Source organism: Panthera leo, chromosome D4 (assembly GCF_018350215.1).
Source record: "Panthera leo isolate Ple1 chromosome D4, P.leo_Ple1_pat1.1, whole genome shotgun sequence".
Lineage (NCBI taxonomy): Eukaryota > Metazoa > Chordata > Mammalia > Carnivora > Felidae > Panthera > Panthera leo.
The window spans coordinates 86,369,188-86,386,434 of NC_056691.1; the positions used below are offsets into that span (position 1 = coordinate 86,369,188).

The 17,247-nt window shown below is 46.8% G+C and overlaps 2 protein-coding genes across 2 annotated transcripts in view; both read left to right on the top strand.

The window, feature by feature from the left end:
- LOC122205305 (neutrophil gelatinase-associated lipocalin-like) overlaps positions 1–9,044 on the top strand; it is a 38,188-nt gene extending 29,144 nt beyond the window's left edge. The window contains exon 6 of the mRNA XM_042913579.1: positions 9,014–9,044. Within this exon, the coding sequence (XP_042769513.1) occupies positions 9,014–9,033 (20 nt within the window). The 3' untranslated portion in view covers positions 9,034–9,044. The remainder of the gene's footprint in view (positions 1–9,013) is intronic.
- On the top strand, positions 5,394–9,195 carry LOC122205306 (neutrophil gelatinase-associated lipocalin-like). The gene is made up of 7 exons (XM_042913580.1): positions 5,394–5,600; positions 6,124–6,260; positions 7,670–7,749; positions 7,893–8,012; positions 8,218–8,319; positions 9,014–9,044; positions 9,160–9,195. The coding sequence occupies exons 1-6, from the start codon at positions 5,463–5,465 to the stop codon at positions 9,031–9,033; spliced, it is 597 nt and encodes a 198-aa protein (XP_042769514.1). The 5' UTR covers positions 5,394–5,462; the 3' UTR covers positions 9,034–9,044; positions 9,160–9,195.
- Positions 9,196–17,247: the final 8,052 nt, after the last annotated feature.

A 17,247-nucleotide genomic window follows, 5' to 3' on the forward strand; every position in this document is an offset into this window, starting at 1 on the left:
TAAATTTTGCAATCCAAATTGTTCCCAGTGGGTTGAAAAGGCATCCCAAGGATGAGTCGTTGGCAATCAAGGAGAAGGTCCCATCCTCCTCCTAGAGAGAGAAAAGTATAGAAGGTCCATTACCACAAAAATCCACGCCCCACCCCCCCAACTCCCAGGTGGCATCCCAGGCACAAGATATATCAGAGGTTCCTGAGGTGTCAAAGTGATCTGAGGCATACCTTGATTCGCTATGATCAGCTGCTAAGGACTTCTGTAGGAGTGATGCTAGTGTCCCCCTGTTTTCCCATTGCATCCTAGGCTACAAATAGATGTGGGCAGATGGACCTAGTTTGCCTTGCTGAGAAGGCTGAGGAAACCACCGTTTTTAACCCATGGAAAACACTGGAAAAGTTTTACAAGGGGGAATTGCCCAATTTTGTAATTTAAGTAGTAGTTAGCAGAGGTCATTGACTGAAAACAGTGAAGACAGAAACCCATGATGATCTAACCTACATTCCAACACATAACATCATTAGAGCCAACTTCGTAGGAAACATTCCCAGTTGGGTTTTAATTCAATCAGGACTTGTTTTGCCGGCACCCAGGGTAGGTCCCACAGCCAGAACTAGCTAGACCAGGGATGTGGAGGGGATCACATTAGACCGATGAGGAGGAAACCTCACACGGGAGTCTTAAGATTGGCAGCCATGCTAGTCACTTAGGTGGCTGTCCCGTGCCCAAAACAGACAATTATGTATAAGGATAGGAACAAAGAGAGGGCATCAAGTTTCTGGGTCATTTTGTCTTTCCCGACTGGACACTCACTTCCAGACAAAAGCCAGGCTTTCTCCTCCCCGTAGAGTAGCCATGGGCTAGAGGAGTATAACCTGAACAATAAACAGGAAAGTGTTCCAATAACACCATACTCCTTGAAAAGCCCCAGAAATAAGAGTAAAGGAACCAAGTTTGCACCGAAGCTCAGAGTCCAGATGAAAAGACTGACACTTCCATATTGGGAGACAAATGATAAAGTTTTAGAGTGTGTGTGTGGGGGGGGGGAGGAGGGGTTGTTCCAGAGCTAATAGCCAAGAAAGAATTCCTGAAGATGTGTTTGGTGCAAAAAAAAAGTGATTTTATTAAAGCAAGGGGACAGGCCCCATGGGCAGAAAGAGCTGCACTCTGGTTGTGAAGACTGACTGATTATGTACTATGAAGTTAGAGGGAGGTATAGTCAAAAGGAAGGGAGGCCTCCAGAAGGCCTTCAGAAGGCCTCCAGAAGGACTTTGATATGCTAAAGAGGACTCCTAATCACCTCAGGCCTTGCTATTGTCAAGCTAAGGTTGTTTTACCTCTAGTAAGGCATTTGTATTAGGAATGGTAGGGGTTCCTAGAGAAATGTTCTATTCCTTGCCTCAATTATTTGTCAACGGGTTGCAGCATATCAGGAAATTTAATTTACCTTATATTTACTTCTTGCCTTTCTTCCCTGCATCACCATGGGGGTGGGGGTGATAATAGGGCTCCAGGAAATTGAGTCTATAGACTTCTGGAGGTCAGGCTATTGATAACATTGCCTTTTCTTATAATCTACTAAGATATTTGTAAACTGATGGGAGACTCATGTCCTGCATGACTGGGATCTCTATCAGTCAACCATTTGTTTTGTGTGTGTGTGTGTGTGTGTGTGTGTGTGTGTGTGTGTTTGTTTTTTTTACCTTTTCTTTGTTCTTGGGCAGCCAGAGGAATGTCACACATATCCCACCTGGGGGGGTGGAGTTCTATCTAGCTTGTACATTGCCCTCAGTTTTCCTTATGTTCCCTCTTTACCCAGAGTCCCTTCTCTCAGGGCCCACCACCCAAAGGCCATGTTAGGCTAGCTTGTTCCCCTGCAGCAGATGGAAGAGCCATTGAGGTTCTGGGAGTCTCATCTGTGGCCAGTGAGCCCTCAGGACAGCTTCAGGTTAGGCATTCCGCCAGCTCTGGCCAACTTGGTGACATCTAGGAGACACGGCCCAGGGGCTGGGACCCATCACTGCCTCCCATGGACAGCCAAGCCCCCATGAGGAAAGTGCCTCCCTCCTGGACAAAGCTGGGATCAGCCATGGCGGGAGCACTTCTGGGGGTCCAGTCCTAGCCTGGGCTCCACAGTCCAAGACTATGGCCAGAGATGGCAGGTGGTATCAGTGATCTCTCAAGGATGAGGCTGAGTCCTAGCACTCACTGTGACCCAAAGTACCTGGTGTCCAGAGAGGCAGGGTAGAGAGCCCCGCTTGGGGCCCCAGCCCACCACCCCTTTTTACAAAGTGCAAATGCATGGCTTGCATTGTCCCCCAGCAGGATGGAACCGGGACTTTAGCCTCAGAGTTCTACTCTGTCAAGCTGTCTTATTTGTGGCTGGCATGCCTAGCTTGGGGTTTCTGTCCACTGGGCCCACAGGAGGGGCCATGTCCCTTAGGGGTGAGCTGAAGTCTGGGTTCACCTTGCCAATGGGGCATGGATGAAATGGAGCAATGACTCAAGGTATGAATGATGGCTTTGGAATGGTGGGGATTCAGAGCTGACAGCCAAGAAAGAATTTTTGAGATATCTTTGGTGCAGAAAAAGTGATTTAAAAATTTTTTTTAATTTAATTTATCTTTTAAATTTACATCCAAGTTAGTTAGCATATAGTGTAACAATGATTTCAGGAGTAGATTCGTTAATGCCTCTTACCCATTTAGCCCATCCCCCACCCCCACAACCCCTCCAGTAACCTTCTGTTTGTTCTCCATATTTAAGAGTCTCAAGTTTTTGTCCCCCTCCCTGTTTTTATATAATTCTTTCTTCCCTTCCCTTATGTTTATCTGTTTTGTATCTTAAAGTCTTTATATAAGTGAAGTCATATGATATTTGTCTTTCTCTGACTGACTAATTTTTGCTTAGCATAATACCCTCTGGTTCCATCCATGTAGTTGCAAATGGCAAGATTTCATTCTTTTTGAATTGCCGAGTAATACTCCGTTGTGTGTATACACACACACACACACACACACACGCACACACACATATATGTATATGTATATGCATACATATATACCACATCTTCTTTATCCATTCATCCATTGATGGACATTTGGGCTGTTTCCATACTTTAGCTATTGTTGATAGTGCTGATAGTGTTGATAGTGCTATAAACATTGGGGTGCACGTGCTCCTTTGAGCACCTGTATCCCTGTATCCCTTGGATAAATACTTAGTAGTGCAATTGCTGGATCATAGGGTAGTTCTATTTTTAATTTTTTTGAGGAACCTCCATATTGTTTTCCAGAGTGGCTGCACCAGTTTGCATTCCCACCAGCAGTGCAGAAGAGATCCTCTTTCTCTGCATCCTCGCCAACATCTTTTGTTGCCTGAGTTGTTGATGTTTGCCATTCTGACAGGTGTGAGGTGGTATTTCATTGTGGTTTTGATTTGTATTTCCCTGATGATGAGTGATGTTGAGCATTTTTCCATGTGTCAGTTGGCCACCTGGATGTCTTGTTTGAAGAAGTGTCTATTCATGTCTTTTGCCCATTTCTTCACTGGATTATTTGTTTTTTGGGTGTTGAGTTTGATAAGTTCTTTATAGATTTTGGATACTAATCCTTTATCTGATAAGTAATTTGCAAATATCTTCTCGCATTCCATCGTTGCCTTTTAGTTTTGCTGATTGTTTCCTTTGCTGTGCGGAAGCTTTTATTTTGATGAGGTCCCAGTAGGTCATTTTTGCTTTTATTTCCCTTGCCTCTAGAGACATGTTGAGTAAGAAGTTGCTGTGGCCAAGGTCAAAGAAGGTTTTGCCTGATTTCTCCTCAAGGATTTTGATGGTTTCCTGTCTTACATTTAGGTCTTTCATCCATTTTGAGTTTATTTTGGGGTATGGTGTAAGGAAGTGATCCAGGTTCATTTTTCTGTATGTTGCTGTCCAGTTTTCCCAGCACCACTTGCTGAAGAGACTATCTTTATTCCATTGAATATTATTCTTTCCTGCTTTGTCAAAGATTACTTGGCCATACGTTTGTGGGTACACTTCAGGGTTCTCTATTCTGTTCCATTGATCTGAGTGTCTGTTTTTGTGCCAGTACCATACTGTCTTGATGATTAGAGCTTTGTAATACAGCTTGCAGTCCAAAGGTGATTTTGTTAAAGCATGGGGACAGGACTCTTGGACAGAAAGAGCTGCTGCACTGGGGTTGTGAAGAGTGACTGGTTATATACCATGGGTTGGGGGAGATAAAGTTAAGAGGAAGTTTCTAAAGGGATTTTCATATTCTCAAGAAGACTTGCACATTACTGGAGGCCTAGCTGTTGTCAAGCTAAGGTTGTTTTGCCCTCTAGCAAAGCATTAACATTAAGACAGTAAGGAATTCCTGGAGAAATGTTACACTCCATTTTTGCCTCATGTATTTGTCAATGGGCTGCAGGTCATAATGAAATTTAATGCCATGTGCCATTTCCTTCTTGCCTTTCTTCCCCATATCACTATGAGGGGGAGGTTGATACTGGGGCTCCAGGAAACTGAGTATAGGTTTCTGGAGATTAGAGAATTGATAAGATTCCATTTTTCTCCTAATTTACTAGAACAAGGGTAAATTAATGGAGACTCAAGTCCTGCAAACCTGTGATCTCTATCAGCTAACAATTTGTTTTCACTCCTTTCCTTTGTTCTTGGGCATCAAGGAGTGCCTGAAGAATGTCATACATATCCCACCTGGGGGAAGAGGCATGCTAACATGTGCTTTGCCCTCAGCTTGCCTTATGCTCCTTCATAAGGAACACTCCCCGGTAGGTCTTTAGTTGTGGGGTCAGGGAAAGGGTGTTTCACCTCGTGCCAAGGCCTAGGGTGGGTACCTGGGAAGGCCAGGATCTGGGCTCCATGAGCAACACAGGGTACACTCTGTCCTTCCCTACCAGGAATGTCCTCTTTCAGCTGAGTCCCCTTCCCTTCCTTTTGGAGACCCACAAAGCAGCATGGGCTCTGTTGGTGGGAGGCATTCTCTGTTTTCATTAGGTGCAATAAGGGGGCCCCACCGCACTTACCCCACCGTGTACTTGGGCCAAAGCAGAGAAGCTCCTGGAGGTCAGAGATGACAGCTGGTCCAGATCACAGAACCCTGACCACACACAGTGCTAACCAGGGGGAAGAGACTGTGGAGACAGTCACTGTCCCTGCCAGAGATGTGGAGATATGGGGAATGCATCCTCTAGACTCATGGACCTTTCTGCCCCTCATCTTGCATAATCCTGACCTAGGGGAAGGGCAGAAAGCTTGCCATGATCTTCAGCACGAGATACCAGCAATTGCCTCACCCTTCCAGGATTTGGCAAAGGATATGTCGCTCCACCCTGGGGTGAGCCATTGGCCACAGAGACCATAAATAGCATCCCCCCAGAAGCCTCCTCACTCATCCCCTCTATCAGGGAATATCTGGAGTGGTGCCTGCTTCCTCAGCCCTGAAGTCATGGCCTTAGGTCTCCTGTGGCTGAGCCTTGCCCTGCTGGGGTTCCTGCAGACCCAGGCCCAGGACTCCACCCAAAACCTGATCCCAGCCCCACCTCTGGACAGGGTCCCTCTGCAGCCTGACTTCCAAAATGAGCTGGTAAGGGTCCTGGAGGGGCAGGTGCAGGGAGGCCCTGAGAAGAGTGTGAACAGAGGGGAGGAGAGACAGGATGGGTTCAGACTTTAGCTCAGTCTGCCCTCTGGTGCCCTGATGGAAGACATACCTGAAATCTCCAACAACATGCAACCTTGCTGACAAGAGGGTTAGCTGAGTAGACAGACTCCCCTAGTCTACACTTTCTTCCATAATCCCTGTAGTCCTTGCAAGGTGGGAACACCTTCAGGCCCTCTACATAATGAGGAAACTGAGGCTCAGGGAAGCTAGCTGGCCACTTGCCAAGGGTCACCCGGTCCCTGACACACTCAGGGCTGCCGCCTGGCCTGATGGTCTACAGCTCCACCAGGATCATCAGCCCAGCCTGTGTGGCCAGTCTGGGTCCCAGCAGCCCAGTTAGAGGGGCTTCTGGTTGAGGCCCAGGCTGCCTAGAGGTGCCTGCAGTGATGGAGCAGGAGGGTCCCCTGGGGCTGCTCCTTGCCCTGCCTATCACCAGCCCCCATTGTAGTTCCAGGGGAAATGGTACATCGTAGGATTGGCAGGGAATGCATTTAATAAAGAAGAACACAGCCAGTTGAAGATGTATGCTACCACCTACGAGCTGAACGAAGAGAACAGCTACAATGTCACCTCTATCCTGGCCTGGTGAGTGCCACCACCTCCTAAGGGAGCATGGGGGGCCTACAAGACTGCCCTGGGGGTCCAAGAAGCAAACTAATGTCTTAGCCAAGGGGTGACCAAAGCTGAAAGATGATCATTCATCCTACCACTGGGTACTGGATCCTTGTGCTTATTCCTTCTTTCATTCACTAGATCAACATTTCTTGGTCACTTTAGCACAGACACAGTAGAGTACTGAGGATGGACAGAGACTCTCTACCAAAGAGAGCAGAGTGTCCTAGAATGGGAGGAGGGTCACTGGATCTAGCGTGGAATCCCACCTAGGACATTCTTAAGGGCTTCTAGGGAGGTGGTCTATGAAATGGGCCTTGAGGAACCAACGTGCGTCAGTAGAAGGCCTGGGAACTTCATGGCAGGGCTGCTGGGCTGCGTCAGAGAGAGCCACTTCTTCAAGAAACAGCAAGCCATTTCATGGCTGCCCTGAGCAGGAGCTGATGAGCAGTGTGGGGGGGTGGGTGGTCACAGTGGCAGGGGCCTCAGGTACTGGTGAGTATGGCTCACCAGTGGGTATGGCTGCAGCAGGGAGAGGAATGATGGTGTGCAGCCCAGGAGGCTGATCAATCATAGGTGGAGATGACCAGAGTTTGGGGCAGATTAGGATCTAGAGAGGGGAGGCAAGGCTTACCCAGCTCCTCTGGGTTTCTGGATTTGGCACTTAGGTATGGGGATAGAGCATCTGTCATTGAAGGATCCAAAGAGGGGCAGGTGTTGGGATATTGGCTCTGGAGTGCCAGAGGACCAGATGTTGGCCCAACAGCTAAGGACGTCTTTGGCATCCAGCAGACTGGAGCCTTGGTGGTGATTCCCCAAGAATGGTTATAGCGGGATCCCGAAAGATGAGAATAGAGGACATGGGCACTTGGGTACCTCAGTTGGTTAAGCGTCCATCTTTGTCTCAGGTCATGATCTCATGGTTTGTCAGTGTGAGCCCCGCATCGGGTTCTGTGCTGACAACTCAGAGCCTGGAGCCTGCTTTGGATTCTGTGTCTCCTTCTTTCTCTGCTCCTCCCCACCTCTTGCTCTGTCTCTCTCTCTCTCTCTCTCTCTCTCTCTCAAAAATTAATGAAAATGTTAAAATTAAAAAAAAAAAAATATATATATATATATATATATGACAAATGCCTTGGTGTGAGGAAAAGTATGGAGCAAAGGCTGCCAAGGGGAAACAGCCCAGAAGAAGGAAGGACAGTAGGGTAGGTGCTGGGAGAGAGAGTATGGGCAGGTCAGAGTGGGCTCAGGGCAGAGTTGGCAGGGAGAGGCAGGGATGGGCTCAGTGGAGAAGAGCCAGGCCCATCTGAGGGGTGGGGAGTGAGGCTCCTGCTGTGGTATGGTGGGCTGTCACCCTCTTACCCACCCATCTCTTGCTTCCACAGGAACGAGACCTGTGACCACTGGCTCAGAATTTTCATCCCAAGTTCACAGCCAGGCGAATTCACCCTGGGAAACATTGAGCGTGAGTCCTGAGTGGATTGGGTCTCCAGGGTCACTGACCTTCCTGTCCCTCCACACAGATGCCAACCTGTGGAGGTTGGGGTGGAAGCAATGGCTCCTTCTACCTGGCCAGGGCAGGCTAATTCCTTAGTGTCTGCCATGCAGGTTACATTGGAACTCAGAGCTACACTGTACGAGTGGTGGCCACAGACTACAACCAGGTTGCCACGGTGTTCTTCAAGACAGTTTACAAAAACCGGGAGTTCTTCAAGATCACCCTCTATGGTGGGTCTTACCCCCTGGGACCTGTTATGTTGGGGGAGAAGAGGCCCACGACACCCAGCCCCCAAGGTTACCTACACTCCAAGCCCTGGGAGGTGGGAGAGGGGTCTGTGAAAAGAGAGGTGGGGAGGGGTCTGAGGCATCATTCATGGGTTCCACAATATTTATGGAGCTTTTGCCAGCCACTCACCAGCCATCTTGGTCACAGGGAGGACCAAGGAGTTGACCCATGAGCTGAAGGAAAACTTCATTAGCTTCGCCAAAGCCCTGGGCCTCACCGATGAGCACATCATCTTCCCTATCCACATTGGTAATCACCGGCTGGTGACAGGAGAAGGGTATATGGGTACTGCCCAGGCCTGATGTTGCCTCACTGGGGAAGGGGAGAGAGAAGGGAGGCAGAGCCCTGCTGTGGTCACTGGAGCTCCAGGAGCCACTTTGGGTTCAAGAAGACCCTGTCACACCCAGGGTTCTTGTTCCCAAGTTTCCTCCTTCACAATAGCTCAGTCCTGCCCACATGAGAATTACACATTTGGGGCCGAGCTTCCCCAGTCTCCTTGCCTGGCCATTTCTCCCTGTTCCTCCTCCCTGCCTGGCCTGTTTGTCCTGGGCCACCTCCCCCTTTGCTCTGGGGCTGGCTCACCACTGACTTGGCAGGTGCCCTTGTCCTCAAGCAGCCTGGCCTGGGTAGGTGCCTCCCCAAGGCTGAGGGTGTGTCAGGACTCAGCAGGTAAACAGGCAGAAGGCTTGGTGCCCAAGCAGGAACTTGGCTGAGCCTCACCTGCCTCCTTTGGAGAATGGGTATCACCCAGGTCTGCTTGTCCTCAGGCCTCTCCTTCAGTCCCCTTCCCTATCATCTAGTCCTCTGCTGTACCATCCCTGAAGGGAAGCCCCAGAGCTTCTGTGACTGGATCCAGGAGAGCCCAGGGGCAGTGCAGGGGCCCTGGAGGTCAAGGATCCCACACACACACCCCTGCCCATGCTGACCACTTTGTCCTCCACAGATCAGTGCATCGATGAGTGAGCAAAGGTGCGGTAAGTATGACTGGAGAGGGGGCTGATGGTAGCCAGGGTGCATCTGGGAGGGGGTCCCAAGTCTGCCTTTGTCCCACCTGCCCAGCACCTCTTTATTCCCCTGACTCCCTCTCAGGTGCCCTCTGATTCTCTCCACCCCATCCCCCTCACGTCGACCTCTGCCCAGGGCATTGTCCAGCTGTCCCCACCACTCTGGACACCAGTGAGAGATCCAGGGGACCATTCTCACTACACAGCCCACCAGCTCACTGCTTCCCAGACTGCCCTGTTAATGGAACCCCTCATTACTGTCTAAATAAACACATGTCCCCCAAACTCCAACCTGTGCTCCTTGATCTCTGGGCCCTCTGAGAGGGAAAAGAATCAAGGGAAAAGAATCACAATAGTGATCCTATTAGCATCACTCCCAGGTATTGTGGTCCCCAGCAAGGGATGGAGGCCACAGAAGCTGATTCTAGCTTTGACTGAACACTTCTAGCTCCCAAATCCAGGCCCAGACCCAGACCAGCAGGAGTCGTGACTTGCCCCTGCCTCCTAGCACACTGAAGGGGCACATCTCACACCCATGTTCAACCACCTGCAGCAGGTCCAATGTCAGAGGTCCAGCCAGAACCAGGCAGATGGAGAGGGTTGGGGGGTGGGTTGAGGTGCTGTCACCCCCCTGTCACCAGTGATAAAGTTTTGGAGTGATGGGGGGCTCCCAAGCTAAGGGCCAATAAATATTTATTGAAGATATCTTTGGTGCAAAAATGTGATTTTATTAAAGCATGAGGACAGGACCCATGGGTGGGAAAAGCTGCACTGGGTTGTGATGGGTAACTGATTATATTTAGCCTCAAATTGGAGGAGGTCAGGGATAGAGTAGGTCTCTAAGGTATTTTGGAAGCAAGGTTTCCAGGACCTTGAGGGGCTCACTGTTGCTAGGGAAACACCACTTATTACAGTTGAATAAAACCTCACTCATGAGACTCTTCAGATGCATATCAGGGGCCATAAGTTTGGAGTATGATTGCCAGCATACACCTTGGGGTAGTTGAGAGAAGGAAGTAGACTTACAGGATCTTGGAGGTTGGGATAATGTTGACTTTAGGTTCTCTTTGCCCCTAGCAAAGTGTCATCTTCAAAGCAGCTGAGATCCTAGAGGGAGGTCACTGCTGGTTTAAGGACTTGTCAGTGGGCTGCAGGCAGTAAGGGGATTTAATTTTTCATTTGCCTTAGTTTCCTACATCAACATGGCAAGCAATTAAATGCCTTTCCTTTGTTCTTGGGTAGCCAGGAATGTGTGAGAAATATGTCACATATTCCACGGCGGGGGGGGGGGGGTTGTCAGCCTATTTTGTTCACAGTTGCCTCAGATCCTCATCATATCCCCCCTGATCAACTTTGACCCTTAAATCTTTAAGTTTGTTGAAGGAAGAAGGTCTCATCTTCCATAGCTTCTTCCTGCTGAATAGGGGCATAGAGTTGTCCCTACCTATGGGTCATTATTGGTCCATAGGGGAACATAGGTCAGTCAAGGTGAGGCAGCTGAATCCAAGGTGGAAAACGTTGTATGAACTTGCTTGAGTAGAAAGGATCATCTCTTGGCTTGAAGTTATTGTAGTGATGGAGTCTTGGCACCAGGCAGAGAGACTTGGGAGAAAACAGCAAAACGTAAGTAGAATAACTAGAAAGATCAGCTCAAATGAAAAGTCTTTGGTAGATAACAAAAATCCTCCAGTTCAAGAGTTTACCCAATCACTGAAGGAAAGAGAGGAATTGTTTAATGTGCCAATTTGAGTATTCTTGTTGTTAGAAATTCAGAAATATTTCTGTAATAGTGTGGAATGTATACATAGCATTTTGTATTTATGAGAATATAACGTCCACCCTGTGTAGCACTTAAAACACCTATTGCCATTCTGTTTTGTAGAAGCGTTTTATGCATTTTAGTTATTTTAGTATTTAGTAAAATAATGGTATTTAGAGTCATTTAAGGCCTTAACCATGTAACACGTGGTGTATAGCCATCATATTGACTCTGTTTTGTTTAGTAACCAATCAGGTAATTAAAAAGAGGTACTTTTATAGAAACAAGACAAATACTGGTTAGTGATTACAGCAGATTACAAACCCAGTCTCTCCCAGTACTGCCAGTGAGCTTTTTTTTTTTTTTAGATTTTAGGCTTGAAGCATCCTCAGATGCTTTTGGGAACAGGCAGCAGGAATCAGATTGGTCTTTATGGTTTTTAACTCAAATATCTGTGGTGATCCTTTTGAATGGCCTGTTGTAAGAAGGAACTGTTAGTAGAAATTGGGAAAGGAGGATGAAAAGGAAAGGTACAACTACCCTAGGAGAAGTCTGAGGTCTTCTACAGGTTCACAGGAATAAGAAGGCAGATTAGTTTACTCATTGAATTCCTGGGAAGGGGATACAGGTTTTATTTAGATATAGGAGCCCATGAAGTGTGCCCCTCTAATTTACTGCAGTGGGAGTACATAATATGATCCAGTAGAAGCCCTTCCATTTTTTAGTTAAATCCCGTTATAGTAGGCTTTCCATCCTTTAAATAAACCAGGTGTTTTGGGTTTATATGGTGTGGGTTTCTAATAACTGTCAGATCAGGTTTAGGTAGGATATGTTTTGCACGTTCATTTAGAGATTTAGGAATTGCAAACACATTTGAACAGTTCCAGCATTTACCCAAGCAATACCACCTAAGGTGTATCATTATTTAATACGACTTTCATTTAACATACCAAATAAAAAGGCCTCCTTGGTCAAAAAGACTTTTTTTACAATTTAAATCCGGGGAAGTTTGTCAAACCTTAGAAAGTTATAGTGAACATCTGAAATAGAATTCAGTTCATTACAAATCTTAAAGCTTTAAATTATGTATTTAACCAAGATGGCAATATGAGATTCCAAAGGCAATATATAGGGTTATATACTTGTTAGCGAAACTTATCTCCTTTAACAGTGAGAAGTTTTTACTGAATGATCAATGACCTGATAAAGACAAAACCTAAAGCTGTGGTTTTCCCAGGAGACAAAAGAGAAAAAAAACCTTTGTATACTATTTTTATTTATTTTTTTAACCAAGAGCCGTACAATCCAAAGAAAACTTTGTGTTTTGAACAGAGAGAAAAGCAGAATTTCAACCTTATACTGGTGTACTTTTAAAAATCCATTCTGCAACATAGTCTGCCGTAATCACACATAAAATTCCTTTCCAGGGGCGCCTGGGTGTCTCAGTCGGTTGAGTGTCCCACTTTGGTTCAGGTCATGATCTCACAGTCTGTAAGTTCAAGCCCCGCCTCAGGCTCTGTGCTGACAGCCTGGAGCCTGGAGCCTGCTTCGGATTCTGTGTCTCCCTCTCTCTCTGCCCCTCCCCAGCTCATGCTCTGTCTCTTTCTCTGTCAAAAATAAATAAACATTTAAAAAAATTTTAAAAAATTCTTTTCCAAAGATTTCCCTTCATGAACCTTCTATGACTTTCCTTTGCATTCAAATTTTGTCCCAGGCCATTTTTCTCCAAACCAGTCTCATTTAGGACAAAATTACTTTCTTTTACCTGTAACAAAAATATATATTTCCATTCCTTCTCTCTTTTTTACACATTCATACTTTCTTACATATAGAGTTGCTTTCCTTATTTCCATCAGTCTTAATTATGCTTAGCAGAATTTTGACTCTTAGCAACCTTAGTGTCCAGCTGAGACTAAGTAGCAACCATTTGTAAACCGTTACACCAGAATCCTTTAGATGGCAAATCCATGAATCAATTAAGCTTAAACCATGTTTTACAATAGACCCAAATGTTCTTAGTTTCTCTGCAATAAGAAGTCAAAAGCAGAAACCTATATTCAGTAATCAATGCTTTAACACTCCATTCATTCTATTTGGAAAAGACCTAGATATCCAGTGAATTCAATCCCATTTATCCAAGTGTCAGATTACCAAAGACTATGAAAGCTATCTTAACAATTATCCGTGAAAACTTTGAGATACATAAAATTACCCTTTATTTTAAGTCATCTTTTTGCTAACAAATTGCAACAGAGACAACATGAGTTTGACCTTTAGGAAACCTTGGTAGAAAAAAAATTTCATATTTAATGCTGATAACTCTAAATACATGTCTATCTTAGTTAATCAACAAACTTAAATAAGCTTTAACACTGAATACGTTCCACCTGCGTTCACTTTGAGGACAATCAGTTTGTTCCCTATTGTCACATTTTACCTGGGACACCAATGGGGGAATCTAAAGTGGGTGATCCAAGAGGGTGCTCATCGCTCCTTGACATCGTGGGTGGGAGGATGGTATAGAAGCCAGTTTATGTAGGTCACACAGAGGGTGATGCAGAAACAGGAGGAGGGAGAAGGGAAGGCAGAAGAGGCGAAATGCCAGAGGCAGAGAGAGAGGATTTCTGGTTCTAAACTTTGTCAGCTGGGAAAGAGGAGACACCATGTTTGTTTGTTTGTTTGATTTCCACCAAAGTGGAAATAGGGAGTCTGTGTCAGGCTAGAGAAGACAAGGGATTTCCTTGAAACAAAGGGAGTTTGGGCAGCTGCTTGGGAATAGTCTTTAAAATCCACGTCTCAAGGTAGACTACCCACTGTTGACTCCAATTATAGCCGATAACTCAGGAGAATGAGGGAGAGACTCCCACATCTATTAGGAAGAGGAACAGAGAGAAAGAGTCAGCATCCCCTCTGTCAGGGAGGGTCTTTGCTTCCACTAGCACCTGAGTTCCATCAGGAGGAGGCCTGTTAGGACATCCACTATGCCCGGAGGGAGTTTACTAGCCAAACACATTTGGGCAAGTGCATTCTGCAAGAGGCTTTTGGTCCAGGTCCTGACTTAGATCTGTGAAGGCCTGGACCTAGGGTACCCCTGTGCATTGATTCTGTTTCCTGCAGAAGAGCTCTAGCTGCTAGATCCTACTAAGGCCATACACAGTTACATGACATCAGCCCTTTCCTAAATTTTGCAATCCAATTTGTTTCCAGTGGGTTAAAAAGGCATCCCAAGGAAGAGTCCTTGGGGACTGAGAAGCTCCCATCCTCTTCCTAGAGAGAGAAAAGTAGAGAAGGCCCATTACCATGAAAATCCTGCCCAATCACCAGGTGGCAGCACCCGTGCAGGATACATCAGAGGTTTCTGAGGGGTCAAAGTGACCGGAGGCGTACCTCGAAGCAAATCTCGATGATCACCAACCAGCCTTTAAGGGCTTCTGTAGGAGGGATGGTGGTGTCCCCCCCACTTTCCCTTTTCATCCTAGCCTACAAATCGGTGCCAGCAGATGGACCTACTTTGCCTTGCTGAGAAGCTGAAGACAACATCATTTTTAAATCATGGAAAACACTGGAAAAGTTTTATAAGCTGGAATTGCCCAATTTTGTAATTTAAGTCCTAGTTAATAGACGACATTGACAAAAAACTGTGAAGACTGAAACCCATCATGATCTACTCTACATGCCAACACATACAGTCTTTACAGCCAGCTTCCTGGGAAATGGTCCCCAGTTCATCAGGGTACTGGTTTTGCAGGCTTCTAGGGGAGGTCCCACAGCCAGAACTGGTGAGACCAGGGATGTGGATGGGATCATGCTAGACCAATGAGGAGGAAACCTCACACAGGAGTCTTAAGATTGGCAGCCATGTTAGTCACTTAGGTGGCTGTCCTGTGCCCAGGACAACTATGTATAAGGACAGAAATAAAGAGAGGGCACAAGTTTCTGGATCTTTTTACCATTCCGGCCTGGGGATTCACTTCCAGCCAAAAGACAGTCTCTCTCCTCCCCATAGAGTAGCCACGGGCTACAGGAGTACAGCCTGACCAATAGACAGGAAAGTGTTCTAATAAGACCAGACTCCTTGAAAAGCCCCTGAAATAAGAGTAAAGGAAGCAAAGAGAAAGTGCTCACCAAGTTTGCACTGAAGCTCTGAGTCCAGATGAAAAGACCCACACCCCACATTGGAGGCCAAATGGTGAGGTTATTGAGTGGGGTGGGGAGGGTTCCAGAGCTGACAGCCAAGAAAGAATTCTTGAAGATGTCTTGGTGCAAAAAAAAAAAAAAAAAAAAAAAAAAAAAAAAAATTTTATTAAAACATGAAGACAGGACCCATGGGCAGAAAAAGCTGCATTGAAGTTGGGAAGAGTGACTGTTTATATACTAGGAAGTTAGGGGAAGTAAAGTCAAAAGGGAAGGAGGCCTCCAGAAGGAGTCTGACATGCTAAAGAGGACTCCTAATCTACCCTAGGATCTGCTACTGTCAAGCTTAGGTTGTTTTACCTCTATTAAGGCATTTATATTTAGGAATGGTAGGGGGTTCTGGGAAAATGTACCCTGTATGTGCCTCAGTTATTTGTCACTGGGCTGCAGGGTATCAGGAAATTTAATCTTACCTGCCATTTCCTTCTTGCCTTTCTTCCCCACATCACCATGGTGGGGAGGGTGTTAATAGGGGCTCCAGGAACCTGAGTCTATAGGCTTCTGGACACTAGACTATTGATAAGATTGTCTTTTTCTTCTAATTTACTAAGATATTTGTAAACTGATGGAGACTCATGTCCTGGATGACTGGGATCTCTATCAGTTAACCATGTGTTTTCTTTCCTTTCCTTTGTTCTTGGGCAGCCAGAGGAATGTCACACATATCCCACCTGAGAGTGGGGGGTGGGGGGCTCTAGCTTGTATATTATGCTCCCTATTCACCCAGAATTCCTTCTCTCTGGACCAACCACCCAAAGCCCAGGCTAGGGGAGCTTGTTCCCCTGCAGCAGGTAGACATGCTAATGAGGTCTCTGGGAGTCTCATTTGAGGCCAGTCAGCCCTCAGGTCAGCCTCAGGTCAGGCATTCCATCAGCTCTGGCCCTGGTGATGACATCTAGGAGACACTGCCTGGGGGCTAGGGCCCATCACTGCCTCCCATGAACATCCAAGCTCCCATGAGGAAACTGCTTCCCTCCCAGACAAAGCTGGGATCAGCCATGGCAGGAACATTTCTGGGGGTCCAGTCCTATCCCTGGGCTCCACAGTTCAAGACTATGGCCAGAGATGGCAGATGAAATCAGTGATCTCTCAAGGATGAGGCTAGTCCTTGCACTCACTGTGACCCAAGGTTCCCAGTGTCCAGAGTAGCAGGGTAGAGAGCCCCCCTTGGGGCGCCAGCCCCCCACCCCACTTCACATAGTGCAGATGCATGTCCCCATTGTCCCCCACCAGGAAGGAACTAAAGGCCAAGTCCCTTAGGGGCCAGCTGAGGTCTGGGTTCACCCTGCCAATGGGGCATGGAGGAGGGGAGGGGCTGATTCTTGATGGCAATGAGGGTGCTTTTGAATGGTGGGTGTTCAGAGATGACAGCCATGAAAGGATTCTTGGAACATCTTTTGTTCAAAAATGTGATTCTATTAAAGCACAGGGACAATAGTCTTGGGCATAGAGCTATACTGGGGCTTTGAAGAGTGACTGGTTATAATCCATGGGGTTGGGGGACATAAAGTCAAGAGGAAGTTTCTAAAGGGATTTTCATATGCTCAAGTAGACTCCCACATTACTGGAGGCCTAGATGTTGTCAAGCTAATGTTGTTTTACCCTCTAGCAAAGCATTAACATTCAGACAGTAAGGAATTCCTGGAGAAATGTTATACTCTGTATGTGCCTCAAGTTTGTCAATGGACTGTAGATTTTAATGAAATTCAATTCCATCTGCCATTTCCTTCTTGCCTTTGTTCCCCATATCACTATGGGAGGGAGGGTGATGTTGGGGCTCCAGGAAACTGAGTATAGGTTTCTGGCGATTAGGCTATTGATAAGATTCCCTTTTTCTCCTAACTTACTAGGACATAGGTAGACTGATGGAGAGTCACGACCTGCAGGACTGTAATCTCTCTCAGCTAACCATTTGTTTTCTTTCTTTTCCTTTGTTCTTGGGCAGCCAGGAGCGCCTGAGGATTGTCACACAGATCCCAACTAGGGGGAGGGGGATGCTAGCATGTGTTTTCCCCTCAGCTTACCTTATGTTCCCTCATCAGGAACACTCCCAGGTGAGCTGTTGGGAGGTGCAGGGAGCAGAAGCGTGTCTCACACTGTGCCAGGGCCTGGGGTGGGTCCCTGGGAGGGCCAGGATCTGGACTCCATGAGAAGCACAGGGTACACTCTGTCCTTCGTGCCAGGAATGTCCTTCTCAGCTGCCTCCACTTCTGTTCCCCT

Bases quoted from the DNA above. Each gene is read 5' to 3' on its own strand.
- LOC122205306 (XM_042913580.1), top strand. From the start codon at position 5,463: ATGGCCTTAGGTCTCCTGTGGCTGAGCCTTGCCCTGCTGGGGTTCCTG. The intron at 6,261-7,669 runs GTGAGTGCCACC...TTGCTTCCACAG, and splicing joins GTCACCTCTATCCTGGCCTG to GAACGAGACCTGTGACCACT. The intron at 8,013-8,217 runs GTGGGTCTTACC...TCTTGGTCACAG, and splicing joins CTTCAAGATCACCCTCTATG to GGAGGACCAAGGAGTTGACC.